Source organism: Acanthochromis polyacanthus, chromosome 1 (assembly GCF_021347895.1).
Source record: "Acanthochromis polyacanthus isolate Apoly-LR-REF ecotype Palm Island chromosome 1, KAUST_Apoly_ChrSc, whole genome shotgun sequence".
Classification (NCBI taxonomy): Eukaryota; Metazoa; Chordata; class Actinopteri; family Pomacentridae; genus Acanthochromis; species Acanthochromis polyacanthus.
The window spans coordinates 24,238,709-24,266,682 of NC_067113.1; the positions used below are offsets into that span (position 1 = coordinate 24,238,709).

General features: G+C 41.2%; 3 protein-coding genes across 5 annotated transcripts; all 3 read left to right on the forward strand.

Moving 5' to 3' along the window:
• The first annotated feature begins 3,241 nt into the window (after positions 1 to 3,241).
• manea (mannosidase, endo-alpha) lies at positions 3,242 to 8,703 on the forward strand. 3 transcript variants are annotated; one of them, XM_022201095.2, is made up of 6 exons: positions 3,242 to 3,406; positions 5,267 to 5,381; positions 5,487 to 5,887; positions 7,194 to 7,303; positions 7,466 to 7,542; positions 7,667 to 8,703. In XM_022201095.2, the coding sequence occupies exons 2-6, from the start codon at positions 5,374 to 5,376 to the stop codon at positions 8,298 to 8,300; spliced, it is 1,230 nt and encodes a 409-aa protein (XP_022056787.1). In that variant the 5' UTR covers positions 3,242 to 3,406; positions 5,267 to 5,373; the 3' UTR covers positions 8,301 to 8,703. The 3 variants fall into 3 exon arrangements, with proteins under 3 accessions (XP_022056787.1, XP_022056785.1, XP_022056786.1); XM_022201093.2 differs by having other exon boundaries at positions 5,267 to 5,887; XM_022201094.2 differs by lacking the exon at positions 3,242 to 3,406 and adding an exon at positions 3,413 to 3,541 and having other exon boundaries at positions 5,267 to 5,887.
• Positions 8,704 to 12,333: 3,630 nt separating this feature from the next.
• fut9a (fucosyltransferase 9a) lies at positions 12,334 to 19,144 on the forward strand. The gene is made up of 3 exons (XM_022201097.2): positions 12,334 to 13,035; positions 14,770 to 15,013; positions 15,311 to 19,144. The coding sequence occupies exon 3, from the start codon at positions 15,319 to 15,321 to the stop codon at positions 16,399 to 16,401; it is 1,083 nt and encodes a 360-aa protein (XP_022056789.1). The 5' UTR covers positions 12,334 to 13,035; positions 14,770 to 15,013; positions 15,311 to 15,318; the 3' UTR covers positions 16,402 to 19,144.
• Positions 19,145 to 20,747: 1,603 nt separating this feature from the next.
• On the forward strand, positions 20,748 to 27,939 carry LOC110955920 (four and a half LIM domains protein 2-like). Its single transcript, XM_022201100.2, has 5 exons — positions 20,748 to 24,171; positions 24,395 to 24,569; positions 25,983 to 26,152; positions 26,310 to 26,496; positions 26,644 to 27,939. Exons 1-5 carry the CDS (start codon positions 24,010 to 24,012, stop codon positions 26,793 to 26,795), a joined length of 846 nt encoding a protein of 281 aa, XP_022056792.1. The 5' UTR covers positions 20,748 to 24,009; the 3' UTR covers positions 26,796 to 27,939.
• Positions 27,940 to 27,974: the final 35 nt, after the last annotated feature.

A 27,974-nucleotide genomic window follows, 5' to 3' on the forward strand; every position in this document is an offset into this window, starting at 1 on the left:
GCTGTTGTTGCAGTGGTGTCTTGGTCTCAACACACAATTAGGATTTTTGCATTCTTCTGTTGGCCTGAAGCAGGAAAGACCCACAAAGGAATGAAGTGATTTAGCAAATTTGTATGCTATCAATAAAAGATGAAGTCGCTGACAGAAATTACTGAAATGCAGATTTTTTTTTTTTCCTTTCATTTTGCTCATGCATCTATTTGTGGCAGTGTGACAGCTCAGGCATCTGGACCTCTCAGACGCCTCTTAGCCCATTTCAGAGCACTCTTCATCGGCTTCGAATACAACCAAGAAGTCATGGCCAGGAGGAAACACGGAGCGCCCATGTGGAGGTGAGACAGGAGCCAAGAAAAGGTAATCCACTGAGCCACCCTGAGAAAGACGAGAGCGTAGTAGAGGAGCTTTGCCATGAATGTTGGCTCCTCCTGGGGGGAAGAATTGAGGAAGGAACTAGTTAGCCGCCTACCATAAAACATCATGATACAGCAACTTTTCTTTATGAATATATAACCATGCTTGTAAACTGCTGGTCTGCCTTTACTAGCCTGTGCACTCTGGGCTTTGACAGTTTCCACGTCATCACCTTCCGCAATCATCAGGTAGGTCGGATAAGCAGGAGGCCTTGTTCTCCGTCTTCTGCAATGAGACGACTTTTGTTCCATTGTCTGCATGAGTCTGCACAGATAATTGATCTCTCAGTGCTTCAAACAAGTTACTGTAAACATTAAAATACTATCAAGAGACATAAGAATATTTTTCAAGTATTGTCAATCAAGCAAATCCATCAAATGAGCTTTGTTGACATGAATGCTGATGTTACATTATAAAGCTGTTATATAATAATGCACGGTAATACATTTTTACATTTTTAGAAATTACCATACATAAGAATATACACTCGAAAGGTACTGAGAGCGTTCAGAGAGTGTTTATCCATTTTTGAGTAATGTCGCTAACAGACAGATAAACCAACGCAGATCGTCACATAACTCCTCCTTGGCAGATTAATAAACACTACAGCAAATCAGTATCTGTGTTAGTTTATAATAAAGCTGCAGTCAGCTTCACTTACATGTGCTGTCACCTGTATTGTTGTGGCTGCTGGGTACTTTAAATGTAAGCAAATGATGCAAAGTAAACTTGGAAACACTTAGAATGTCTATTTTTGAAACAGAAGCATCACATCTTATCACTCTTTATGGTAAAACATACAGAAGCCTATGAATGTGATTATTTTTAAAGGGTTAAAAGATTAAAAACTTACATGAATAAACATTACAGTGAAACGCCCCTAGTTAAATACATCGCATGAAATCACATGAAAATTGGCTCATACAATATAAATGATTTATAATATAATTTATAATATTTTAGAATATTATATAATTGCAGTTTTTTTTATAATTTATATTATATATAAAATTTTTGATATTATATTGTATTATATTATATACAAAAATAATTGCACTATGGTCTTACAATACTGAGCTAGCTCAACTGATTTTTGTTTAATTAGTGATACGTGAACTTATGGAACATGAAACAATTTTCTTTTAAAATTACATAAAATACAAATTTACCTGACTAAATTAAATTGTAAAGTTAAAAGCCTTCAGTAATATTGATTCTGAAAATTTACTTGACTAACAAATAAATCCCACTTCCATTCATTAATAGGTGAGCATGCAGCAGAACCAGGCAGAAGGGCAGCAGTTTGCCTCGACTGCCTGGGATGAGGGTAAAGGGGAGAGAAAAGGTCAGCAGAGATAACAGACAATAGAACATAGGCTGGAAATACCTGCAGAGAGGTACAGGAAGAGAGTAGACACAAAGTTAATAACATGCAACAACCAGCAAAATGCAAAATCTATCTCCAAGTCTCAAAAAGCGGCATTAAAAGGTTTTACTTGCAGCGTCTCATCTTTGGGTTACTCCATCTGAAATCACCGGGGGCCTTCTGTTCAACCATCTCTTTTTTCACTATAAACTACCAATTTTTTAAATGGTGTCTGTGAAATCTTAGATTTATGTATTAATTTCTTTCTGACATCTTTTTTATTATCATAAAATTGCTTGTTGACCCACTTTCAGCACGTTTTGAATGTTTGTGTGCAACACTTCACTTTCATGTACAACATGTCAATGTAATGTGCAATATTGTATTTTTCTGGTGCAATATTTCATTTTTGTCATTATCATGTGCAACATTCCAATTAAATGTGAAATATTTCATTTTTATTTGACATTGCTGTATTAGATCACTGTATTATGCTTTTGCTTTTCGGTTCTAGTTTTATTCAGGTGTAAATATCTTATTTTCAGTGATGTATTATACTGATTTTATTGCTTTTCTATCAGGCACTGCACTTATTTTGTTATTTTTTTAAAACTTTTATTTTATTAAAATAAATTTTCTGAGCAATATCTGGCAAAAGGTTTGGCAAGAATAATGTTTTTTCTTATTTTATCTCATTTTATAATTTGTCCCCTTTATCCACTTAGATGTTTATTTTTTATCTTATTTTTAATTCTAATTTATTATTATTATTATTATTATTATTGTTATTATTATTATTATTATTGGTTTAGTTTTCATCTGGGCTGCAAAGTGGAGTAGTGGTTCGCACTTTCACCTTGCAGCAAGAAGATCCCCGGTTCAAATCCCGGCCTGGGATCTTTCTGCACCCCAGGATTGGAACCAGGGATCTTGCAAGGTGGAAGTGCTAACCACTACTCCACTGAGCAGCAGTCCAAAAATATGCTGAGGTTAATTGATTATTTCAAATTGTCCGTAGGTGTGAATGTGAGAGTGATTGTCTGTCTGTATATGTAGCCCTGCGACAGACTGGCGACCTGTCCAGGGTGTCCCCTGCCTTCGCCCGAGTCAGCTGGGATAGGCTCCAGCACCCCCCCCCCCCCCCCCCCACCCCCCGTGACCCCAGAGAGGATAAAGCGATGTATAGAGAATGGCTGGATGGATAGTTTTCATTTTCTGATCCAGTTTTCTTTTGGCTAAATATCTATAGTTTATGCAATGAAATATTCAGTCAAATCAGAGACGGTCGAGGAGAAACTTCTCTAACAATGTGGTGATTTTAGATGGAATGAGCTCAAAGCTGGGGATTGGTTTGGTGTAATTTACCTTTCCACCGATAGGGGGCAGCAGCGGTCACTCGGACTCAGTTCGACCGCTCTTGTAACTGTTGTTGACTGCTGAAGACGCAGAATGTAAAAATCTGATTTGTAAACAACACGGATGAGTCTCAGCAGGCAGTTTTTACTTTATCAGAGCGTTTGTAGGTCTGTGCCGCTTCCCAGGACGAGCTAGTGAACCAGAAGCGCAGTCCGTTACCCGTCCTCTACATTTCATACGGTGAAAATAATTCACGAAGAGCAGTTTGACTGGGTGTGTATAATGTTTGACATTATGTTGCAGTTTTAGCTTTAATTTTAACTGTATTTACTGTTCGGCTAACGGAGGATAAACCTTTGTATTCGCGTCGTGTACGGCTGCTGTTCACAAGTCCAAAGTTCAGTGCAGGTAGAGTTGAAGTAGCTAATATTGTTAGCTTGTTCATATTGTGTTTACAGCTGCAGAAGAAGCATAGAGGGCGTACTGTAACTCTATATTACTGTATTTCTGACATTCAACACCCCGTTGTATCCAGCTCTGTCTGCCTTTGTCTTCCTGCTTTCTCGGGACAGAGGAAGATAGCTAACAAACAATGAATAATGTCATTATTTTATACAGCTCCATTTCAATATTTGTTGTGTAATGAATTTAAAACGTGATGGAGCGCTACCACATGAGAAAGCAGCATTATATTATTGTATAGTCTAATGGAAATATGATCATTTGTATGTAGAGCATGTAGCTAGGAAAACAGGAAACTTGGACCTTTCAGTTAAAGGGGAACTTCGGTTTTTTTCAACCTGGGGTCTGTTTTCATATGTCATTTCATACATGTGAGTGATGGAGAAATGAATTTTCGACATAGCTCCAGTATTTAGCCAGGCAGGCAGCTTTGCAGCTCAGTTAGCGAAAAGTATGGGGCAACTTGCCCCCCCCCGCGTCAAAGTCCGCCCTAACGTGCTTTTTTTCCCACACTGACCAACTCGGATAGTCTCAACGAGTGTCCCACAACATACTAGAGATGAGAAGTGAACGAAAGACCAAGTAATGTGGAGGTTTTCGTTCACTTCTCATCTCTAGTATGTTGTGGGACACTCGTTGAGACTATCCGAGTTGGTCAGTGTGGGAAAAAAAGCACGTTAGGGCGGACTTTGATGTGGGGGGGCAAGTTGCCCCATACTTTTCGCTAGCTGAGCTGCGAAGCTGCCTGCCTGGCTAAATACTGGAGCTATGTCGAAAATTAATTTCTCCGTCACTCACATGTATGAAATGACATATGAAAACAGACCCCAGGTCGAAAAAAACTGAAGTTCCCCTTTAACAATCTCTGACACATGTTTTGGTAATTCATGGCTCAGGAGCTGCTTCTAAATATTGTTAAGTATGCATTAATAATATAGATATATATATTTCAAAATATGGTCTAAATTGCAGCCTTTGCAATTTCTAATTGCAGTTTGAAAATGATTAATTGTTTACACCTGCTGCTTTCTTGCATTTTCTGTATAGTTTAAAGGATAAATCCCTTCACAGGGCAATAACATGAAACAGTTTTGATTTTCATTATTGTTTTTTTAATGAAATTAAATCCCAAATATTTATTTATTTTTTATCTTGCATCCTCCTAAATGTGTGAACTTGCTGCTTTCCTTTGCATTAGGTTATTGTAAAATGCATAAGAGCTGTCACAGTGGATCAGTTAATTGTTTCATCACTGGGCACAAGATAAATTACTATAATCAGTGAATAACTAAACCCACATTTCAAACAAGAAAAAAATCTGTTTTTCCTTGTTTCATTATTATTGATTAGAACAAATAAATCAGCATTTTTGAACTAGATATTTGAAGACATTCTTAAAATTGTGATCGGCTCTTCTCACAGTTTTGTAGATAAAAATGATTAATCAAAAAAAAAACTTCTTAGTTTAAGTCCTAAACTGAATATTATTTTTTGTGTTTGGGGTGTCAGTGATACAAACAAATCAAGGTTTTGAAGACATTACTTTGGGCTGTGAATAATTAGGATGTGCATATGACCTTTTACAGACCAACTGATAATGAGAGGATTAATTTAGAAAGTGATCGTGGCTGCAGCCCTTTGGTAACTCTGTCATATGTGTTGTTTCCTCAGACCTCCAGGCTGAAGTGAAACACACCTCAATGGCAGCCTGTGCAACAACAGTACCTCACTGCTGTCCCAACGATGAACTATGGAAAGCCTCGAGCACTGACTGAAGAATGGCAAGGTTTAGGCGCAAATCTTGTGTCACACTGATTGCTTTAGTTTTGCTTGTACTTGTCATAACAGTGGTCTTAAAGGCACTCACCCCAGAGGACTCTCCTTTCACCAGCCACGGAGACGTTGAGCTGTTTCTGGAGAGACAGAATGATCCAGACGTCCAGAGAAGCAACAACAATAAACCTGATGACACCAAAATGAGTGATGCTAACAAGTCAGACAAGGATGCAGAACTGCAGGCTGCACTGAGGAGGTTCCCTCCTCCCAACTACTATCTCCACGTCTTCTATTACACCTGGTTTGGAAGCCCCAAGTTTGATGGCAAATACATCCACTGGGACCACCCGCAGCTGCCACACTGGGACTTTAAGGTAGCTCAGGGATATCCACAGGGGAGGCACAGCCCACCTGATGACATCGGGGCCAATTTTTATCCCTCTTTAGGTGCTTACAGTTCCAGGGACCCCTCCGTTATCGAGGCTCACATGCAGCAGCTGCGTACAGCCGCCATCGGTAAGACAAAAATGAATCAGAATTTCTGTTCAGGCTTGAACATAATTCAAAATCAGATTTGTTTTCCTATAAAACAGGCTTGTGGTGATATCATGATATTGTGATATTCTCTTTCTGCTGTGAGTTAGAATCGTTTGGTAACTGCAAGCTGCCAAGGAGTGCCGCAACAAGTCCTGGCCTCATATTACCCTAAATAATAACGATGCCACTGATTCAGCAGGGGTTCAGTTTGGTATAAATGACAGGACTGTTTTGAGACTGTTGCTGTTAGTTCCTTGTAAACTGAGTTGAGCTTATTGACGAGTGACCTGATGGTCTTATGAAGTGAACTATCCTAATTTGGCGTTTCATTTGTTTTTCAGAGGATTTGTACAAATCACTTCATTATATCAACAAACAATAGTGCTGTGATTGGTTGTGACACAACTCTGACTATGCTCATTGGACACATTATGCATCTTGGAGCTGTAGCATATTTTGCAAACGGAAGACAGCATGAATGGTCGAGAACCTTCGGAATAAAATCTGATTTAAACCAGGATGCAGGGATTTGTCATCTGAGCTTTGAGTGGAAGTGACAGGCTTGTATGCACGTGTCCATATGCACAATTAATCATTTAATCCAATGAGTCTGATTAAATCTGTGTGGAGAATTTTGATTGAGACTGTGGATCATGATTCTACTTAGAAAAATAGTGATATAATCTTTTTGCCAGGTCACCCACCTATAGTTAAGATATCAGAGTCATCGTTTGGAGAGAAAGTTGGTGCATCTGTAGTGAAATCAGTAGCAACAACAGCATTTATTATAATATTTTTAGTAACACTATACCCTGTGAAACAGGTAATGTTTGCAAAATCACATTTACAATAAACTGATCTTTGATGCAGTTAACTCTGTTCCACTGTGGTGCATTGAATCTGAAGAGAAATCTACTGTGTAAAAAAAAAAAAAAAAAGTCTGTTTGTGTTCAGCTGATTTTGTTCCCTTTCATCGTGAGCAGCTCAGAGGGTTGTGATGTATTTGTCGATAATGCTTAAAGTACCAAATGACTACCCAGCCCTGTAATAAATAATGCAGTGATAAGCAGCAAAACTAAAGGGCCTTCAGTCTCTAAAATTAATTTCTATTTGGTTACCAGCTTTAATAATTTAAGATGTGTATCACAGAAAAAAATATGATTTTAGAAAAGAAATTTAATAACTTACTTAATATACATTCAAAAACTAAATCTTGTCAGTCATCTGAATGTTTGGTATCAGCCAGCTCTTATATTCATGTTAGAATTATTGTACTTATTCTCAGGTGTCATTGCTGTTTCCTGGTATCCTCCCAATATGAAGGATGACAACGGTGAACCAACAGATGACATTGTGCCTTTGCTGCTGGAGGTCGCACATAAATACCATATTAAGGTCTGTATTAAGATTGCAATGACTTTATGGTTTTACGTGGTTGTTTTGATTGAACTGGTTCCTTTAAAATCATCTTTAATATCCAAAAAACAGATCAGAATGGTTGTGTTTGTACTCAACCTTTACGTAAAAGTGATGCAGAGCTTCTCTCTGTACTTACAGGTTGCTTTCCACATTGAACCTTACCAAGGAAGAGATGAAGTCAACATGTTCACTAATGTCAAATACATCATTGAGAAGTGAGTATCGATGCGTTTCTTCGGTGTCAGTTGGACGTCGTTCTGCCACGACTCATCAGTATGTTTCTTTCTATTCCGTTGATGTCTTTCTTTCTGTTTATATGATCTGATGTGATCTCCTCAGATATGGAGAGCACCCTGCATTTTTCAAGTACCGGACCAACACTGGCAAACTCCTTCCACTCTTTTATGTGTATGACTCATATTTGATGAACTCGGAGCAGTGGGCCAAACTACTGAAGCACACGGAGAGTACCAGCATCAGGGACACCCCGTATGACGGCATCTTCGTCGCCCTGCTGGTTGAAGAGAAGCATAAGAGGGACATCCTGACCGCCGGGTTCGATGGTGTTTACACCTACTTTGCCACTAATGGTTTTTCCTATGGGTCCACTCAGCGTAACTGGGCTACTATTAAAGCTTTCTGCGAAGATAACAACCTGATATTCATTCCAAGTGTGGGCCCAGGATATATCGACACAAGCATTCGACCCTGGAACTTCCAAAACACCCGAAACCGCATCAACGGCAAATACTATGAAACCTCGCTGAGTGCCGCGTTAGAGGCCAGGCCCGATTTTATCTCCATCACGTCTTTTAATGAGTGGCACGAGGGGACTCAGATTGAAATGGCGATTCCCAAAACGAGCCAGACAGTGTATCTGGACTATCTGCCCAACAAGCCAACAATCTACCTGGAGATAACGCGCAAATGGGCCGCGATATTCGGCGGCGAGCGACGCAGGTGGCAGGAATGACTTGAATAAGAGCCATAGCAAATGTTAATTCACGGTGGTAATTAAATTAAATGAAGTTGTAGTTGTAGAATGCACAACAAAATGCAAATGATGAATAACAGTATGAGAGAAGCCAAATGATTTGCAAAGGCGCACACAAATGAACTGCTTCATGGCTTCAGTGATGTTTTTTTTTTTTTTTGCTTTTGCACTTTAGTGATTTTTTTTTTTGTCACTTCAACCGATGTCTTATTGCCTCTTGTTTACCCAGCCTTACATTTTGCGGGATTCGTAACATAATTAGCATGTTTTGTCACTGTCTACCATATTCAACTGAAACTGCATAGGCATGTTGTGCCTCTCTGTGATCTGTGACTATATTAAACCTCAATAGAAAATAAAGTGCACCCTGGAAAGGAGGAAAGACACAAGTAAACAAAGCAGTCTGGTGGTATAAAGCTGTTGCCTCGCCCTGCTTTCAACTTGGCCTCGGCCCAAAATACAGTAGAAGATTAAAAAAAAAACCTACATCTTGGTGTCTTTCAAAGGCCCGTCAGTCTGAAATCTTAAGATGAGTCATAGTGATGCAAACAGCCGAGGGATGACAAGATAGCAGTTCAGTTATTGAAACAGATTTGTAGCTGAGAAAACAAGATTATTTTTATCTGTGCAATAGATTACCTTCTCTGCCACTGTGGTACATGTTGTCATGCTGTGAAAGAGTTTGTTCTCATCGCCTCAACAAACCGAACACCTCTCTGATTATGTTGGAGCTGCCAAAAGTCTGGATAAATTACATATTTTGTTTTTGACCTGAAGTAGACTCGACCGCTGCAGCAAACGGATGCTAAAACTGAACCTGGCAGATGTAAAAACACTTTTTTTATAGCCAGGTAACAGTCATTCTATTCTTAACTCTTTGATTTTTGAGCCAGCCTTGTGGACCGCTTCAAGATATTTTTATGCTATCTTGCACTTCTTGAAGTTGGTCATTTTTAGGGTCACTTGTAAAGCCAGCCTCTTTTCACGTTCATTTTTTCTTGACTCACTGCATGAGATTTGCATCCAGAATTTTCTAATATTCATTGGAATCCATTCACCCAGCTATCCTGGCAGTATTTCCTGCGCCACCGGCAGCCACATACGCTCATAGCAGAATATTTCCACCCTGATGCTTAACAGCTGGCACCATGTATGCTGCTTCTTTGTCCAAACGTACCTTTTTACTGAGTGTGCCCAGTTTGAGCTCAATCTGTCCACAGTGCTTGTTTCAGCTCTGACTGCGGCTTATCCAGATGCTTCTTTGCCTACTGTCAGGCTTTGCCGTCAAAATCAGACAGTTGTTACTCCAACTGGGCACCTTGGATGTATTTCATGTCTCACTTGTACCAGAAGCTCCCAGTAGCATGTCCTCTTGCCTTATTATGCAGGACCTGACTGCTTTTTGAATGAGTCAATCTGCGACAATTTGTCTGCTGGGAATTTGCGGACTGCTCATTTCTGGTTGAGTTTGAGTTGCTGCCCAAGCGAAGGGTTTTATTCACACGTGAAGGGAAATTGGAGTGTGAGGTTTGACAGAGAAACTGTAGCATCATCGGTAATTATGCAGATGTCGTACCTGACGGTTATTTAGGAGGGACCTGAACCAGAACGCTGAACTCTTGATATATCAGCTGATCTACACTGCAACACTCACTGTTGGTCATGAACTCTGGGTAGTGACAGAAAGAATATATGTTAGGTATCGATCGATATGGGTTTTCCAGAGCCGATACTGATTATTGGTGATCAAGAAAGGCCGATAACTGATATATTTGGAACCGATATACATTAGCTGTTATGTTTTAACAGCATGTGATAGCAGAGAACTTGTCATTAATAACTAGACTTCTTTTTTAATAAGGGTGTCTATAACTGAATATTCATCTATCCATCCATTATCTACACACAGTTTAATCCTCATTAGGGCTGTGGGGGGCTGGAGCATACCCCAGCTGACTTAGGGTGGATGCAGGAAACACCTTGGGCAGTTCGCCAGTCTATTACAGGGCTACATATACAGACAAGCAAGCACATTCACATTCACGCCTACGGGCAGTTTAGAGTTACCAATTAACCTGAGCATGTTTTTGGACTGTAGGAGCAAAGAAAACCTACGAACATGCAAACTCCATGCAGAAATATCCCAGGCCCACGCTGGGGCACAAACAGGGGATCTACAGGCTGCAAGGCACCTGAGCTAACCACTGATCCACTGTGCAGCCCCTATAACTGAATATGCAAGATAGAAATAGGAGTGATTAAAATAGGACACTCCCTTCTTTTTATATGGGATCGGCTGAGATTCATCAGTTTGTTTCCTGCAGTTATGTCTGCTGTTTTTCTCTAATTTCTTAATGTTATGCTATTCCATCACATTCATTGCCCTTTGAACTCCGTATCTTAAAGCATTATTAATTATTGTCTTTCACACTCTCTTTCAGGGTAATCTGTGGCTGCTTTCTAACTTAGCCACTAGCCATTAACATAGCCTTAGCCTCTATGAAAGTAACCAACTTTCTCGTTTGTGGCAACGGGTTGCGTTTCTTGTTCAGTTTTTGCAGTTTCTGCTTCAGAGACATTTCTGAGACCACAGAGTCCTGAAACCTGAAGTAGCACATTTAATATCAATAATCTGCAAATAATACAGATACCGATAATCGAAAAATTACCAAATATCGGCTATAGTAATCAATCAGGTCAATAATTAATCTTTTATTTTTGTAGAATGGCTGTGTCTGGTTTTAGAGACGGTGTGAGAAATCAGGGTAAAGCCACTTTCACATCCAAAGATGTCTGCTGGGATGAGGTTAGATCCTTGCTTGTGTTGTATACTCTCAGATGCACGTCGCTTAGGATAAAAGCGTCTGCTAAAAAAAGAAATTGCAGAACTGTAGAGGTGGTTCTAGCATCTGCTTAGGTGACCCCCTGGTCACGTCTAACTGGGAGGAGACCCTGAGACGAACCAGAACTCATTGACCGGATTACATCTGAACTGGCCTCTGGAGAGAAACATCTGGACGCCCTGCTTAGCCTGCTGACCCGACCTCGGATAAGAAAATGAGTAAATGGGGTGTTGTGACAGAATCCAACATTTTTATAAACATGACTCCTTAAAAACCTGTTTTTTAAACCCAAACAATGGTTTAAAAATTAGGCTTCCACATGGTACAAAACTCAGATCAAGAGACTTGACCTTATCACTCCAGTTTCAGCCTCCTCACACTGCCTTCCAGTATGTTTTAGGATAGATTTTAAGAGTTTACTGATTACTTTTAAAGCTATTTCCAGCATGCACTTTGAGATCCTCGGGCAGGGGTCTTCTGTCTGTTTTAGGAGCCAGACTGAAAACCAAAGAGGACAGGACGTTTGCAGTCAAGCTGTGGAACGATCTGCCCAAGGACATCTGTGATGTCTTTTAAATCCCTTCTTAGAACTTACTTTTACTGGGGAGCCTTTCTGGATTTTAGATGGGTTTACTTATTCTTTAACTGTCTTTTATTTATTATACCTATCCTGGAAAGGCATTTTATAGGTCTTTTATTTATTATATATATATTATTACCTTTCTTTTCCTGCATTGGTTTTCCATATAAATCCTGCCTTTAAACTTGATGATTCATTTGCTGCCCATAACAAAGCACTTCGTAACATATGTTTTGAAAAATTATTATGATTAGTCTGTTACTATTACTCTGCAGCTTCACTTTTGATCATGCATTTTTTAAATGAGTCTCTAACAAGTCGTCCAACTTTGTGGAAGTACAACATTAAATCATTAGAGAGGCCTCTTTAAATGATTAATTAAGGAGCTGGAAGACATCACTCGGCATGTTTAATGCTGCAAACCACATTTGCGAGCCTCTTTGTGGAGGAATTTAACCTCCTTTATTCATCGAGGCGTTGCTCGGTTGCAGCATGCAGCCTCGGATGATTGAAAAATAATTAATCCATCTGCATAAATACACTGTTTGATTTGCGTTCTCGTCACCACTGAGTGATGGTTCCAGTTTTCCACGGCACGCGCATTGGGTTTAACCTTTTGGATTCCTCGCAGCAGATTGATGATTCACCTGTTTATCCAAATGCGAACCTTAAGCAGGTGATTAAAGCGGTAATATGCTGGAATCTGGGCATCATATCTCCCACTCACACACACACACACACACTCACACACACACACCGTGGAGATCCGCCACAGCCCCGCAGCAGCTGCATTGACGGTAAACAGAGCAAGGTAGCGCATGGGCAGCCAGCAGGGAATTATTCCACATCGCATCACATCCCTGAGCATACATGGCGTCCTCCTCCTCCTCCTCCTCCTCCTCCTCATCATCATCACACACCGAAGCCATGAATGTAGTGAGCAGGCTGACGGGGTAGCCGCCAATTTTTTTTCCTCGTTTTTTTTCCCTCCTCATCTCCTCCATCATTCTCTGCGTCGGTGTGCAGCAGCAGCAGCAGCAGCGAGGAAGAAGAAGAAGAAGACACGGCAGCGCACATTACTACAGTAGGTATCAGCTTTTTTTTTGTTTCGCAGGATCGAGACGATGGATGTGAGATCTACTGCTGCAAACGCGGATCGGGCTGTTTTTTTTTATTTCATTTTTTGATGTATTCCAAGCGCATCCTCAGTCATGTTGCAAGGCGTCTTTAAAGGAGATCTCCGAGAGGGAATGAGAAGAAAGCTCTATTTTGACTCACGCCTGTCGAGATGGTGAGTAAAAATGCATGGCTGTGTTTTTTTCTTCTCTCCTGCATCCAATGGCTGAGCAACGGCACCTGATTTTAACATCAAATCCTCCACCAGCTAATTGAACCATGTCTACTTTGCGATAAAAACCGGTGGCTTCTCATTTCCCCCCCCTTTGCATGGTTGTTTTCACACTGCATTTTTGCATGTTTAGTCGAATACCATGAATGTGATCTGTATTTGTGTAAAAAAATAAAAGCACTCTAGTCATATACTGTACATTCCCAGTGCTATTATCTGTGCTATTATTATTATTATTATTTGCACTTTTTGGTGCAAAGTCAACATATATTCCAATGAATCCCCATGATTGCCATTAACTTCAATGCAGTGCCATGCCAAAAAAGAGAGAAAGACAATCATTAAAAAAGAGTGGCTCCAGTGTAGCATCATGTCTTAAAATGACCTTCAGTGCTCGCTTGGCTGGAAATGAATTCTCACCTGGGATGGAGTGTCCCTTTTCCCAGTCAGTGCAGACCTCCTGACAGAATTAATCATTGCAAAAAGAAAAAAAGATGCCCATTTGCTTGACATCTCTTCTTTGCCCCCCTTTGCCCTACCTGTTACTAAAAAGCTCCCATTCGGGATTTAATGCATCTCTGCTGCCAAATTATGTCTGCGTTTTCCTCTCTCTCTCTCTGATTTCTGCTCCTCTCCAGTCATTTCAAACGTGTATCTCGCTGCAGACTACTCACCCATGCGGTGCTCTTTTCGTGTCCCAAATCCATCACAATGCATTTACCTAAAAACCGCAGCTGTGTTATTTAAAATGTGAATGAATGCTGGAGTCTCACTGCGGTCTCATTTTTTTATGTTAGTACACAGAGATGGAAAACCAAAGCACTGCGAGCCACATTCCCTCTTCATATATTAAACTCTGACCTTAGCAGCATCACCATGGAGACGCTGTAACTTCACCACACAGTTAATATTTAATAGGCCTGATTTGATCATTCCCTCTAAAGTTCATCCTCTCTGGGTGTGTTTTATATAATTCACACCAATACATGAGGTATGCGTGGATCTGCATCCTCTCCAAGAGCTTATCGCTGCCACCGACAGAAAGCATGTTTCAGCATTGTAAGAGGATTTGCCTACATGAAAATGTATTGATACTACAAGCCTTTTGAAGGAGTTCCACTCATCTGACCCTCGTGGAGCCTTTGGGTGCACCAAAAGTCAAAGATAACGGATACATATTTTAAAAAATGCCACAGTGTTATTAATTCAGATGTGCTTCAGTGATGCATGGGAGGAACAAAACCATCCCTCAAGGTTTGTTCTTGCACTTGGCATCTCAATCTGCCTTTATGGCCTCTTTATGCAACATGCAGGTGTGTTGAGCCACAGGGAGCTGGGGAGGCAGGGGGCCTGACTGCTCCCCTCAGCCTTAAGATGGCAGCATTCCCTTACAATACATAGAATATGGCAAACGCTAATGACAACTGGGAGCCTCCGTCCATGCTTAGCTACAAAATGTCCAATAAGATCCAAGATTAGATGACTATTTTTGAAAAATCATTGATCGTGATGGTCATTTTTAAAAACCAAATTGACATATTTGTTTATGAGGGTGAAGCTTATCTCTGAACATAACCTCTACACATGTTTTTTTATCCTTTGGTGATGTTTTGTTTAACTCTCCTTTGCCTAATTTATTCTCTCTGATTCTCTTCCTCTTTCTCTGCTCACGTAAAGGAGGCGTCATTAGGAAGACCTGTACATTCGAGATCAAACACCCCTCATTAGATCATTAAGGGTCATTATTATTCTGCTTAAGAGCAAACAATTGTCTCTTAGCGGTGAACTGCGAGGTTTTTTCTATGAGGCCAGAATCACAGCGGAGATTGATCCAACCCTCAATCCGATGTAGGAACTGTGCCCTCCGATTCCCTCAGCCTTCACTCTTGCTTGGATTTCAGCATTCAGTCAAATCCACAAGGTTTGTATCATATTGTGATTGAGGAGCCTTCATATTTTTCTTTATGAGCATTGATCCAAAGTGCTGGGTGCCGTATGCATAGCAGATTGTGTATTCATTGATTTAAGCAAGTGCTCGGTAAACCTGCAGATGTATTTAACTGAGGCACAAATGATGCTCAGAGTAAATGGTGCAGTGTAGTAGACATTATTAATACCTGATGATAATGTGCAAGGCCTGCACACGATTAGGTGATTAGTCTTGATGCCGCATCCTGACTTTATTCTGCCTTTTTCTCTTTGGTTTTGCCCTTCACAGGACAGAGTATGCCATCTGCACCTTTCCACAGAATCCTACGACCCCTCCTGCTCGGCACTTTCATCCTGGGATGCTTTGTGACTCTGTTTTTGATGTATTTTAAACCATCCACCAGCTGGTTATCAGGTCCCGTAGAGTCGACAGTGTCCACAGACCGGGTCAAGAACCTTTTCTCCACCAAGAGCGACAAAAACGTCACCACCGTGCTGATCTGGCTCTGGCCCTTCGGACAAACCTACGACCTGAGCGTCTGCAGCTCCCTCTTCAACATCGAGGGCTGCTTCATCACTGCGGACAGAAACCTCTACAACAAGTCAGATGGGGTCGTCATCCATCACCGAGACATCTGCACCGACCTGTCCAACCTGCCGCCGCTCCAGCGTCCGTCCTTCCAGAAGTGGATATGGATGAACTTGGAGTCGCCGTCGCACTCTTCCCAGCTTCCCGGGATAGAGAACTTATTCAATCTGACTCTGAATTACCGTCAGGATGCTGACATTGAAGTGCCTTATGGGTCCATCGTAGCAGCAGAGGGCGAGGAGGACTTTGTGCCACCCAGCAAAAACAAGCTGATCTGCTGGATCGTGAGCAACTGGAACCAGGACCACGTACGGGTGAAGTACTATAATGAGCTGTACAAACACATTGAAGTTCACGCGTATGGACAAGCCTTCGGGGAGTACATCTCTGACCAAGACTACTTCCCCACCATCGCCAGTTGCAAGTTCTACCTGGCTTTCGAGAACTCCATCCACAAGGACTACATCACTGAGAAACTGTACAACCCACTCTCTGTGGGGACAGTGCCAGTAGTTCTCGGCCCGCCCAGGCAGAACTACGAGAACTTTATCCAGGGAGACGCCTTCATCCACGTGGACGACTTCACCTCGCCCAAGGAGCTGGCCGATTACCTGCTGCTGCTGGACAAGAACGAGGAAATGTACCTCAGGTACTTTGAGTGGCGGCGACACTTTAAAGTAAAGAAGGCCTATTTCTGGGCAGAGCACACATGCCTGGCATGTGATTACCTGCGTAGGCACAAGGAGTACAAAGCATTCAATAACCTTGACAAGTGGTACTGGGGTGGATAGTGCTTTGAAGGGCTGTGCAGTGCTTGTTATGTCGTTGGAGGCAGTGCTTTAAGATTTTTGTCCTTCGGTTGACTTGAAGGTTCATTACTGTTCTGTCCAGAGCAGCCAAATGGAGTTTTTCTATTGGTTGAGTGGCCCAATGAGTCGTCCAGCTTTTGTTTTCTTTTGCTCTTTATTTGCAAGTGAATTTTTGCTAAGCCTTAATTTGCCTTTTTAAGTTACTCATTTATTATTTATTTTTTATAAATTCCAAATGCACTACATTTCTAATTGTTATTTCAACCCATGTGTTGCTTAACATGACCACATTTGCTGCTATTTTTACGTTTCGGTTCTATTATTAGTACGATTGCTTAACTGTATGAATGTTCCTGTATGACAGATAACATTCATGATGCAAGGTTGCGTTTTTTTTCTTTGAATATCACCTTTTCATGAAGTGGCACACGGTATGCATCGGGGAAAGTGTTGGCTCGAGAAGGAGACTGATGTAGGAGTGAAAATATTTATGTAATATTTATTCAAGTGAGGCATTACATGGTAAAACAATCTCATCTGTGCTAGTGATGCAGTCACCTATGCAGTGTTTACTGAACTCAAATGTGAAAGTAGTTCAACAGCGTCATGTACATTGTGTATTTTGGGGATTATGTAGCTGTCATTTACTTTTTTTAATATTTTTATAAGTTTGCATTTACTGCTGATCCAACTGGTACCTATCTTTACATATGTACAGTAACACAGACGGTCATCGTGTTACAGAGTTGTAGATGGCACATGCTCATCTTTACCGCGGTAGTCCTCTGACAGCAGATTCCGCTCTGCGAGAGGGAAGCTGCTATTTAATCATGTTGTGAATTGTTCATTGTCACAGACAGTGCATTTTGATCCCATGTAGATGATGATAGTACAGTACGGAGCTGTTGTATTGCAATATGAGACTCCCACACACCTCATTATGTTGCATTTTGCTTTGAAAAGTCTGCAATTTTGTCTGACTACAGTGTCAAGAAGGAGCACAAAATGAACACACAAGTGAATCATTGGATTAAGCTATTTTTCTGTGTACTGTACTCTCATCCCATAATGTGACCTTAACTACTGACACTGATATTTCTTTCAACTTTTTGCACCAGATGTTATCATAAATGTGAAAGACATGAAATGTTTTTGGTAACTACAAGACTATCCGTATTTCTGTCTGGGCTTCATCACACCTCTGTGCTGTTTGGAAGTTAAGCTTTTGCATGTGAAAGTTGTGTTTCTAGATATTTTTTTGTGTTTACACTCCTGTTTACAGCACTGCAAAACACACTCGGGATCACGCTACAGCACCAGACAGCTCAATATCTGTAGATATCGCGTCACTTTTACATGTCGTACGAACAGCTAATCCACTGAACAATGCATTTTAACAGCACTCAGCAGCTACTGACATGACGATTACATTTTTTACAGAAAGTACTGTGCAAAACCATGTCAACATTTTATGCAAGATGAGCCAGCGGCTACTTGGTCAAAGTCTCAAACGTGATGTAGGTTATCATTTTGATATTTCTTCACTGTCAAAGGGACCACTGATGTAAATTAGGATGAATTCAACTATTTTTCTTATGGAGTATGGTTCCAAATGCCATAGTGAAACCTGTATATAAACCTCATAGTGAACTGAAGCATCAATCGGATCAAACCAGCCCACTAACACAGATCATTCCTGTATGTGCAGCAGACCGAGGGAGCTTCAGTGGGTGTTTGCATTCATGAGGAAAAGAAACAATGTGTTGTATATATTTTTAATGTTCAGATCTCTTTATAACATGCAAGTGTTGTCGGGAAGTGAATGTGACTTTGCTGTACCTTCGTCAGTAACGCCTGGTGCTTCGAGAGGCTGTGAATCAAGGTGAAAGGAGAGAGACACTTGAAAAGGATAAATGACGTCAGAGACAATGCTTTCAGTGTTGTGAGGTGGATGCTTTCATCAGGGGAGGCAATTTTACATTCAAGAAGTTTTTTTTTTTCTATTTGTATTCAGTGGTAATCCTGTTGGCATGACCTAATTGAAAAAGTTGTGCCAAAATGCAGCAGAGATATAGCACTTTTATTCATGTGGAGTTGTGTGACTCACTGTGCTGGTCTTAGATGAGGCTATTGTGAGTTCAGAAAAACTGTCATCCAAGACCTCGGCATCTCCTCTCCCGCAGATTAACTATGAAACCGCCACTCATGGTTTCATACTGTACAGTCCAATCTCATGTGAAAACAAAGCTTTCTTGTCCAATGTGGTTGGTGACTTTAAGAAACAAAAGTTAATATTATTTCCAGTTTTTGTTCTCTGTGTGTTGTCCGTCCCTTTCATCCTCTTTCTTTCTCTTTTTTGCACAAAAACAAACACGGGGAGCTGTAGCTTCTCCGTCCTCCCCTCCTCTGTCTGAGTCTGTGAATGTGTCACAGCACTAGAGAGTGAATCAGGATGTCTCTGGATACTGAATGACCTGGCACTGATTTCGCTGGTGTCCTTAAAAAACACTTGAGTGGGATGAAATCTACGTGTGTGGTTTCTCCAGAAATGCTCACTTTTATTTTTATTTTTTTTTCCTGCCAGTGCACTGAAGTAATCAGTGAGTCAATCAGTACGAGTTTTTTTTGCCAAATCATTGTATTTTGCCAAATGTTGTGTTTTAACTGTAGATGTCTGATAGTGTGAAAAAGAAAAATAAAGATATGGACTAATGAGCAAACGTGAGTGGAACATGCGGTGCTTTTTGTGAAAGAGACGCTGGTTGATGATACAAAAGGAATGTGGCGACATTTTGGGACACTTACTCGCTCTCCTGCCAAAATCTCTTCGACTGTCATCTTTCATGATAAAATTCATTGCAAGAATCAAGCCTCAATCGAATAAAGCAGCACAAAAAGCAGTGCAACAACTTCTACACATAAAAAATGCGTCTTTAATCCCTCATAAAGCTGCTTCGACTTGTTTCCAGTATCTATGCTAAGCTAAGCTGAGCAGCTGCTGGCAGCATTTACTGTACAAACATTCCCAAAATGTCAAACTGCTTCTTTAATTTTCACATAAGTCTCGTCTTGTACTATCTTGAATTTTTTTTACAGGTTAGACAAATTTCTCGACACATTTTCTACACGACGCCACCTCACATGCGTTCTTGCATCTATATCAAATGTAATTTCCACAGTCGTTGCCCACACTGCTCCTCTACAGTGCCATGTAATGCAGGCGGAGGTATAAATAGCTATCCAAAAGCCTTGATAAGTGATTGATGAGAGGGAGGAGAGTGTTGTGGTGGTTACGCCTCGATCCCCCGGCTGTTGTTAGTTACCCCCGTATCCTCGCCAGCACTCTGGTATTTGCAGTCGTCTCCTTCCGCCACGCAGAGATGACACATCCTCGTCAAGTGCCCCCACTCGATGCCACGGGTCAAAGTGTGCGATAAGTGCGTGTGCTGCTGGGATCGGCAGTGCTAATAATCCATCCGTGTCAGTTGGGGATTAATGTGAAAGTTCAGGTGGCAGCGGGGGGATTGTCTCCCCGGTTTATAGATGTCAGGACAGTGCCTTGGAGAAGATCATTGTCCTCAGCAGCTGGTGTCACATTTGCTTGGTTGAATGCAACACAGGACATCAAGTCAGAGCTGCGTAAACGATAGTCTCAAAGTGTCCATATTAATGTCATTACAACAGCAGTGGAGTAAATGACAGATGATATAATTTATCACTGACTCTGCAAGTCCACCAAGCTTGAATGTGCAGTTTAGCATCTTTCAGCTCATTTATTTTTTATTTTTTGGTTTCCCAGCCTCTAACTTAGCTGCTTTGGTTCAATGTAACTGCTCTTCCAGAACATTTGGGTTGTTTTTGTCTTCGTAAAACTTCTACAATCCTGATGCACACTGCCTGCTCAGCACCTCACTGGAAAAGTTAGAAAACATATGCCAGCGGGAAACTGTTTGCTAACACGTTTTAGCAAACATTAGAACATTAGCTTTACAGGTGATAATGGTGCCAGCTTCTGTTTGCTTGGCAAAAAAAAAACCCACAAAAAAAGCTTTTTGCAGGTTTTTGCTGTCGAAAATTCTCGTTAAAAATGTGTCATCTGGTCTGTAAAGATGCCAGCAAACATTACACTATTTACCTCTTCTGGCATTTAAATGGAAAAAGTGAAACCCAGATTAGATTCCTGCCAAACTAATAAGTGCTGTTTTTCTTTTTTCTTTAGATCTTCCCAAAAATCAGATGCATTTACTGTTTAATGAAGTGTGTTTATTTATGCTGCACTGTTTATATGTTAGGAAGAGTTTCGCTGAGGATGAAGTTATTGTTCTTGGACAGAATTATTGAAAGCTGGAGTTAAAAAAAAAAAAAGCAATTCTTTCTGGGATCTGAGGCTGGCTGAGGTTTACTGAAGTTTGTTCCCGTCACAGTTATGTGAGAATTTCAATTGCAGGCTGTAAATAATTGATTGAAATTCTAGGTATAAACTTGAATGTTTTGCATTCTGCCCTGCTGCTGCTGTCACCCGAATGCAATCACTAACTTTGTCTACAGTTAATCCAAGTACCACAAACTCCATGATGCAGGAGTTGGAAGCGGAGAACATTTTAATGAGTTGTACATACCGAGGAGTAGACAATTTTCTCTCCTCTTTAGCGGAGCAGATCATATGTCTGGCTCTGTGACAGGTCTTGTCACCCACTCATACCATGACTCACTTTGGTGAGAACTGGGATGGGGGTGGCAGGCGGAGTTGGTGGAGGCATTACCCGGGCACTCTCAGGGCCTCCCTGAAGGGGTGTAAGGTTTTGCTAGATTGTAGACTTAGTAGATTGTATCTCCTCGCCCCTGCTGCCCCCTATGTGGCTATCCTGTTCTGTTGAATATACCGTGTTGAAAGCAAGCTCTCCACGTCGCAGAAGACCACAGAGGCTTGCTCAAAGGGATGGGTTTGTGTGAGTCCTCTTATTAACTACTAGAGCCGCCCCTCATCTCAACCCTAATGGATCCCACTTATGCTGTCATCACCATGCCAACCAGCTGTCAGCTTTGGTGCAGCGAGGCTTTTGTGCTTTGGAGAGATGCAACTGTGTCGTGTTGATCTGTCTCAGCATACAACAAGTCACCACCTCAAAGGAGCCACCAAAGTAATGCTTCTCTTCTTCTCGGAGATCATTTGATTAAAGGGAAAAAACAGCCACTGACACCTTATTGTAAAGCCTGAATACATTAAGATAAGAGGACACCCGAGTCCAGGTCAAATAAAGGCCTATTTATTGAGGCTAGACAGGCCGCATACGAAATCTGTTGGCAGCTGTTCACTACTTGACTTCAGAGGATTAAGCAGGCAAAAAGGAATATGCAAGATCAGCACGCCTTTTGCTCGGCGGAGTTGGCAATGTCTGGTGTAGAAGTTAATAATGGAAGATAGAAAGACCAGCACCTGTTAAATATCAGATGCAAATCAAAGCGGTTGTAATAAAATTACAGACATGCCAGCAGGAATGCAAATTGAATACTAAATACTGTACAGCAACCTCCGCTTCAGAATCTAGTGAATGACTCTGCCTGTTGACATGCAATTTATTTTTCATAATATGCCAACACACTCAAAGAGATGAGAGTTTTTGTTTGCTGGAGAATATAGGTCACCTCCACTCAGCTGCCTGGATGTCACATGACAACTGACATACAGTACTGTGTGGCAAAACAACAAAAGATTAGAAGCTTTTGCGAGGCATTGACTATATTTGTCCTACAGTTGGTTCTGGGTATATTTAAGGCCTTTGTGATTCACAGCCTCTGATCTGGACATCGGCAGGGAGTGAGGATTCAATATTTTAATCCAGCGTAAGAGATGACTCGCGTAATCCCGCAGATCTACCTACTTAGAAATATGAAGAACCTGTAGGAGGGCATGATTTTAAATCAAGAAATATTTCACAAAACCTTGCCCACACCTGAATTCCTGACATGATACGGTTATTTTTCGCTGAAAGCCTTGCATAACACACATCGGGTAGGTCAAAAATAACATAGCCTTACGTTATCCCTCAGAGGCTTGTAGGTACCACCTACATGCACTGCAGAACCGTGTTCCTACATCATCTGCCGCTCCAAAAATGGCTTACTTTTATTGCAAGCGGGTAATTCGAGATCGCTTTCTTTACAAGGAGCGGCACTCAAGTGAATGTAGAGCGAAGACGGAGTGAAAGAGAGTTCATGTACACAGAGCTGCATTCCTCTCAGCCTCATCACTGTCACTGACCTTCCTGTGTGTGGATACGAGGGATTAGGCCTGTGGGCAGGGCTGGTGGTCTTCCCGGGCTATTTTTATGAAGATGTCTGCCCCCCTTGATCCGTTTGGAAAACTGATATGAGCACATGTTCTGAAATTCAAATGTAATCAGTTATCTGTCAGTCAAAGAAAAACAGATGAATTTGAATATTTAACCATTTGGAAAACAAAGATGCCTGTTGTTTTTTTTGTTGTTTTTTAGACAGCCATACCTGTGGGCTCACTTAACTTGGTTGAACAAGACAAACATTTACACAGAGAAACACGAAACGCCTGAATTATAAATTCATTTGTGATGATCTGGGCTCAGCACCATTTGTTCCACAGCGACACACTCCCAATTGACTTTAAATGAAGTAACAGGAGTATCACTATTAGTAAGACGGTCGCCGTTTAAAGTGTCATTTCTGCTCCCTGCTCGTTTATTTCGCCGTGGATGGATTGAACACCCACCGGCCCGCAGCTTCCCCGTTCTGAAGTGCTGCCAAGGCGCTCTCAATAGCCACTGAGAGGTCCTGGCAATATAGTTCAGTACCTGGCAACCACAAAGCTGCTGGCACCTACCTCTCATAAGCCATCTGCAACTGCTTGTGTGTGTAGCAGGCGCTGACAAAGGCCACAAGTGTGTCCAGACATGTCACAGAAACCAAGTGGCCAACGCGCTCTGCTGTGGCCCCAATGTCCAAAGTGATATTAGGGAGAGGTAAAGATTTTGGATGCTTTGGCTCAAGTTTCATCATTAAGTGAACTGACTGTATTTATTAAAAAAACATTTAGGCGCTGACATTAGTGACCTAGTAGGCTGTATGGTCCCCCAATGATAACCTTCTTGACCTAAAGTTGCCATTTCCTACAATGATTAAACCAGTTCAAGCCTTTGTGCACCATCAGCTTCCTTAAAAGGTGCAGAATGATGCAGTGGAGTATGTCCATTCTCCCCAGAGATTACCGCTAATAAGAGGGCCTGTATTTATAGAAGAGCCCCCCAGTGGATACCCCATAATCCTGCCTGACCCCTTTTCATCCCTGCTCCAGCCCAGTGTCCGCAGTCCCCGGCTTCAGCCTCATCCTCACCCCACATCAGCTGAGGTAGAGACTTGTTTAAAACGACACTGCTTTTTTTTCAGTTTTTCGCAAAGAAAGGGGGAAAAAAACAGCTTGGCCTCTTTGCTTGCTTGATGAGAGGGAGAAGGAATTGCCTGGACTATTACAGGGCATTTTCAATCTTTTCTGTTCTTCCCTATTGTCCAATTTTTCTCCTCCTGCTCTCTCTGACCCGCAGCTAAGAAAAGCAAACAATGTCTACCAGCGAGCGCTTCGACTGCCATTACTGCAAAGACTCCCTGCTGGGGAAGAAGTACATAATGAAAGAGGACACACAGTACTGCACTAAGTGCTATGAAAACCTGTTTGCTAACTGCTGCGAGGGCTGCTCTTCATCAATTGGCTGTAACTCTAAGGTAAGGAAGCATCAGTGTTCTCCAGAAAGGAGTAGCTTCCGCCTCAGTAGTGTGAGAAATAAGACTGTAATTACTACAATGCTGACGGTTTTTATAAGAGATCAGAAGATGAGTAACATGTTGATGCATTTTATTTTTATAGCTGCTCTTAAATGAATTCTAAATTAATCTTACAGAATGTTAGCAAATGTTTGAAATATTTAAAAGCTATTAATATTGGCAGGACCTGTCCTATAAGGAACGCCACTGGCATGAGCAGTGCTTCAAATGTGCAAAGTGCAGCCGCTCTCTGGTGGAAAAGGCCTTTGCTGCCAAGGATGACTTGTTGCTCTGCACTGAGTGCTACGCTCATGATTACTCCTCCAAGTGCAGCACCTGCAAGAAAACCATCATGCCAGGTATGCAGGGATGGATGGGGATGAACAATGTTGCTTGAAAGGTAAAGCACAATATACTGGCACACTTGCTTTCATGACCTGCACATGTTACATATTAACTAAAAGCTTTATAGAAACATAAATGCTTCATTGGAATTGAAAGTTCAGCCTTGGCACTGGACAATGCTGACAAAACCATCCTCATGAAGTCTATTCAGGAGCTGTTTCAGGTGTTTTTTTATTTCACCCAAAGTCCAGAATAAACGTTTAATCTCTGATTTTAGTCAGTACATACTAACTCCATTACATTTGGCCAAATTCTAAGTGAAGAGGAACTGAAAGCTCTAGAATAGCTATTAAATGACAAAACTGCCATTTTCGACTTGCATTTGTTTACTGCTAATGTTTGTTCTAGTTATATGAGAGGATTGATACAATTTTTTTGGTCAGAGAGACAGTGAGCTTTGCAAAGTCAGCCTGACTATCTGTTGATAACCAAATTTGCCTATTCACACCTCTAAAAACCCCTAAGTTACATCTCTGTTGCAGTGGAATCGGGGAAAAAAACATATTTTCTAAAATGTTGAAGTATTAATGCATTAATAGATGACCATCTAATGAGTCTGGATTTAAACCTGATTGGTCGATTAAACCTCTAAACATCACTGGCTATTGTTACTGATCTTAGTTAATTAGATGGTATTCTGACATTTGTCCAAAGTGGCAGTTTGAGCAAAGTTGTTATTAAGATATTTATCATGTCAGTCAATTTGATATCTTTGGCCTATTGCTGAGCCCTCATGATGATGATGATGATGATGATGATGATGATGATGATGATGATGATGATGATGATGATGATGATGATGATGATGATGATGCATTTGAGAAAAATAACCTGAGATTTAAAGTTCTGTCTTGACCTTGAAACAAACTGCTCGGAGCAGATGGCGTTTTCTCAGCTGCCTCAGTTGGAGATGTTCAAATTTCCATTTTTTCCCTTTACACCTGATCTATTTCGTCCTTTACAGTTGAGATATTGAATGAAATTCAACAAATCAGTGATGAGAGCTGGTGAGCATAATGCCATTATAAGCACCAGGACAGCTACTAAATAAATATTTTGTCACCTGCTTGTATTTCCATGATCAAGGATGAACTTACAACCTTATAAGCTAAATGGACCAGAGGATATGGTCATGAAAATGTAAATTTGATCACAATTACAAGCTATATGGTGTAATAATTATGGAATTTGTATCGCATCTGATTATTTCGAGCACTGGAATGTCTTCTATTCCCAAAAGTCTCTCCATGATTATTTAGATTGTGTCATCCTCTCCCTACAGACGAGCAGGACTATTTTGGGATGCTCAGCATCTCTGTCATAGAGGTACCATATGCTGACTAAGCTGCTCTCGTCCCGTGTGCCAGGTTCCCGCAAAATGGAATACAAGGGGAACAGCTGGCATGAGACCTGCTTCCTGTGCCACCGCTGCCAGCAGCCAATAGGAACCAAGTCCTTCATCCCCAAAGACACCGGCTACTTCTGTGTTCCCTGCTTCGAGAAGCAGTTTGCTTACCAGTGCTGCGCTTGTAAGAAGGTAGGGTTACAGCTGAGTGATTTATATGTATTGACCACCGCAGTAAATCCTTCCCCCGGCTGTGGCATTTTAATGTTGCTCCTACTGCCACTGCATATCAAGAGGACTGACATTGTGTTGTGTCTTTTTCTCTTGCCTGTGTTTGTGTTTCCTCTAGGCCATCACAACAGGTGGAGTGACCTACCAAGACAAGCCCTGGCACCGCGAGTGTTTCCTATGCATTGGCTGCAGAAAGCAGCTGTCAGGCCAGCGCTTCACCTCCAGGGAAAGCTACCCCTACTGCCTCGAATGTTTCAGCAACCTGTATGCAAAGAAGTGCGTGGGCTGCACCAAAGCCATCACCAGTGAGTCACCGGCTACCATCATGTTTTCATTCACTCTGACACCATCACTTCTTCATATATAAGACATTTGTGTTTGAGTAAGAACTTGCAGGTAAACGAGGTCAAGAGTTCACCTTTTACTGTTGGGTGTTTGTTTGGTGTGTGCAGGTCTGGCCGGGGCCAAGTACATCTCCTTCGAGGAACGCCAGTGGCACAGTGAGTGTTTCACCTGCATGCAGTGCTCCGTGTCACTGGTGGGACGCGGATTTCTCACCCAGCGCGACAACATTTTGTGCACTGACTGCGGGAGGGAGAAGTAACCTTTTCATGGAAGGATCACAGCTTCCTCTGAATGACAACAACAGCGCTTATTCTGATAAAAATACTGTGGCTCCATTAATATTCCCTGTTAGCATGCCTGACACAAAATTAAACTCTGAATGTCAAATGCTTATCTTTGAGTTATAAATGACTGTGTTATTTCCATAAAGACAAACATCTATCTTTTTTTAATAAGTTAGGTTGTCGAATGTGCTACTGTTGATGAATGTTTTTCTTGTGTCCTGAAATGAAAAATCTTTTTTTTGTTGTTTTTTTTCTCCTCACTCATTTATTTTTGACAAAGATATTTATTAATAATATTAGTCAGTTCGATGTTTTTTTTCCCTTTCTGATCAGCAAAAAACTTCCTTGCAACAACAGACTAAATATATTTAGGTTTTGAACTGATGATTGAGCAATTTGTGGATGTCACTTTAGCTTGAATTTTTCACTATTTTTATATGTTATATGGTAGAAAGGATTAGCTGAGGAAGTTACCAGTTGTTCAATGCTGAAAAGAATTGTTAGGTGGAGCCCTAAAAAGCACACTGTGTTATTGCCAATCAGCTGGGCGGGGATATAAGGAGGGATCTCCCAACTGCTCAGTTGGTTGTGGGTAGGTGACCTGGAAGGTTTGACACCATCAGTCAGCCTTCCTCTGGGAACTTAATTGTTTTTGTGTTGTGTCAGGGCACAGAACTCAGCACTTCTTTACTTTTGTTCTGGGGAATGTTTTTCTTTTAAGGGGTTTCATTTTTGTTTGGTCTATCACCTTGGTAGATTTTAGTGTGGGATAGTGGTATTCAACCACACACTATCCTCTTTTAGACCACAGAATCCTGTTTTCAGTTTGTGCAGTTTTTTGCTAGTTTCACCCATTATCAACCTTGGTTCATTTAGTTTGGTCTGAGACAAGGGGGTGAAACGTAACAGTAGGTTATAAGTGTCAAAAGGTAACATCCACATGATCACCGAGACCCAAAGTTTGCCAGCAAAAACATGCATCGCAATAATATTTGCCATCTCACCTGTCAGTGGTTTTAATGTTGTGGTGTGCTGCTGTATGCTTACTGCACATTGGTGATGCCTACAAAAATGTACTTGTACTGAAGCTTGTTTGAATAAATATTTTTCTAGCCCTGCTTTCCTTCATCTTGATCTGTCTTTTTTCTGCTCCA

Coding starts and splice junctions, on each gene's coding strand:
- manea (XM_022201093.2), top strand. CDS start 5,374: ATGGCAAGGTTTAGGCGCAAATCTTGTGTCACACTGATTGCTTTAGTT. Junction 7,304..7,465: donor CACATAAATACCATATTAAG/GTCTGTATTAAG, acceptor CTGTACTTACAG/GTTGCTTTCCACATTGAACC. Junction 7,543..7,666: donor GTCAAATACATCATTGAGAA/GTGAGTATCGAT, acceptor TGATCTCCTCAG/ATATGGAGAGCACCCTGCAT.
- fut9a (XM_022201097.2), top strand. CDS start 15,319: ATGCCATCTGCACCTTTCCACAGAATCCTACGACCCCTCCTGCTCGGC.
- LOC110955920 (XM_022201100.2), top strand. CDS start 24,010: ATGTCTACCAGCGAGCGCTTCGACTGCCATTACTGCAAAGACTCCCTG. Junction 24,172..24,394: donor CAATTGGCTGTAACTCTAAG/GTAAGGAAGCAT, acceptor TAATATTGGCAG/GACCTGTCCTATAAGGAACG. Junction 26,153..26,309: donor AGTGCTGCGCTTGTAAGAAG/GTAGGGTTACAG, acceptor TGTTTCCTCTAG/GCCATCACAACAGGTGGAGT.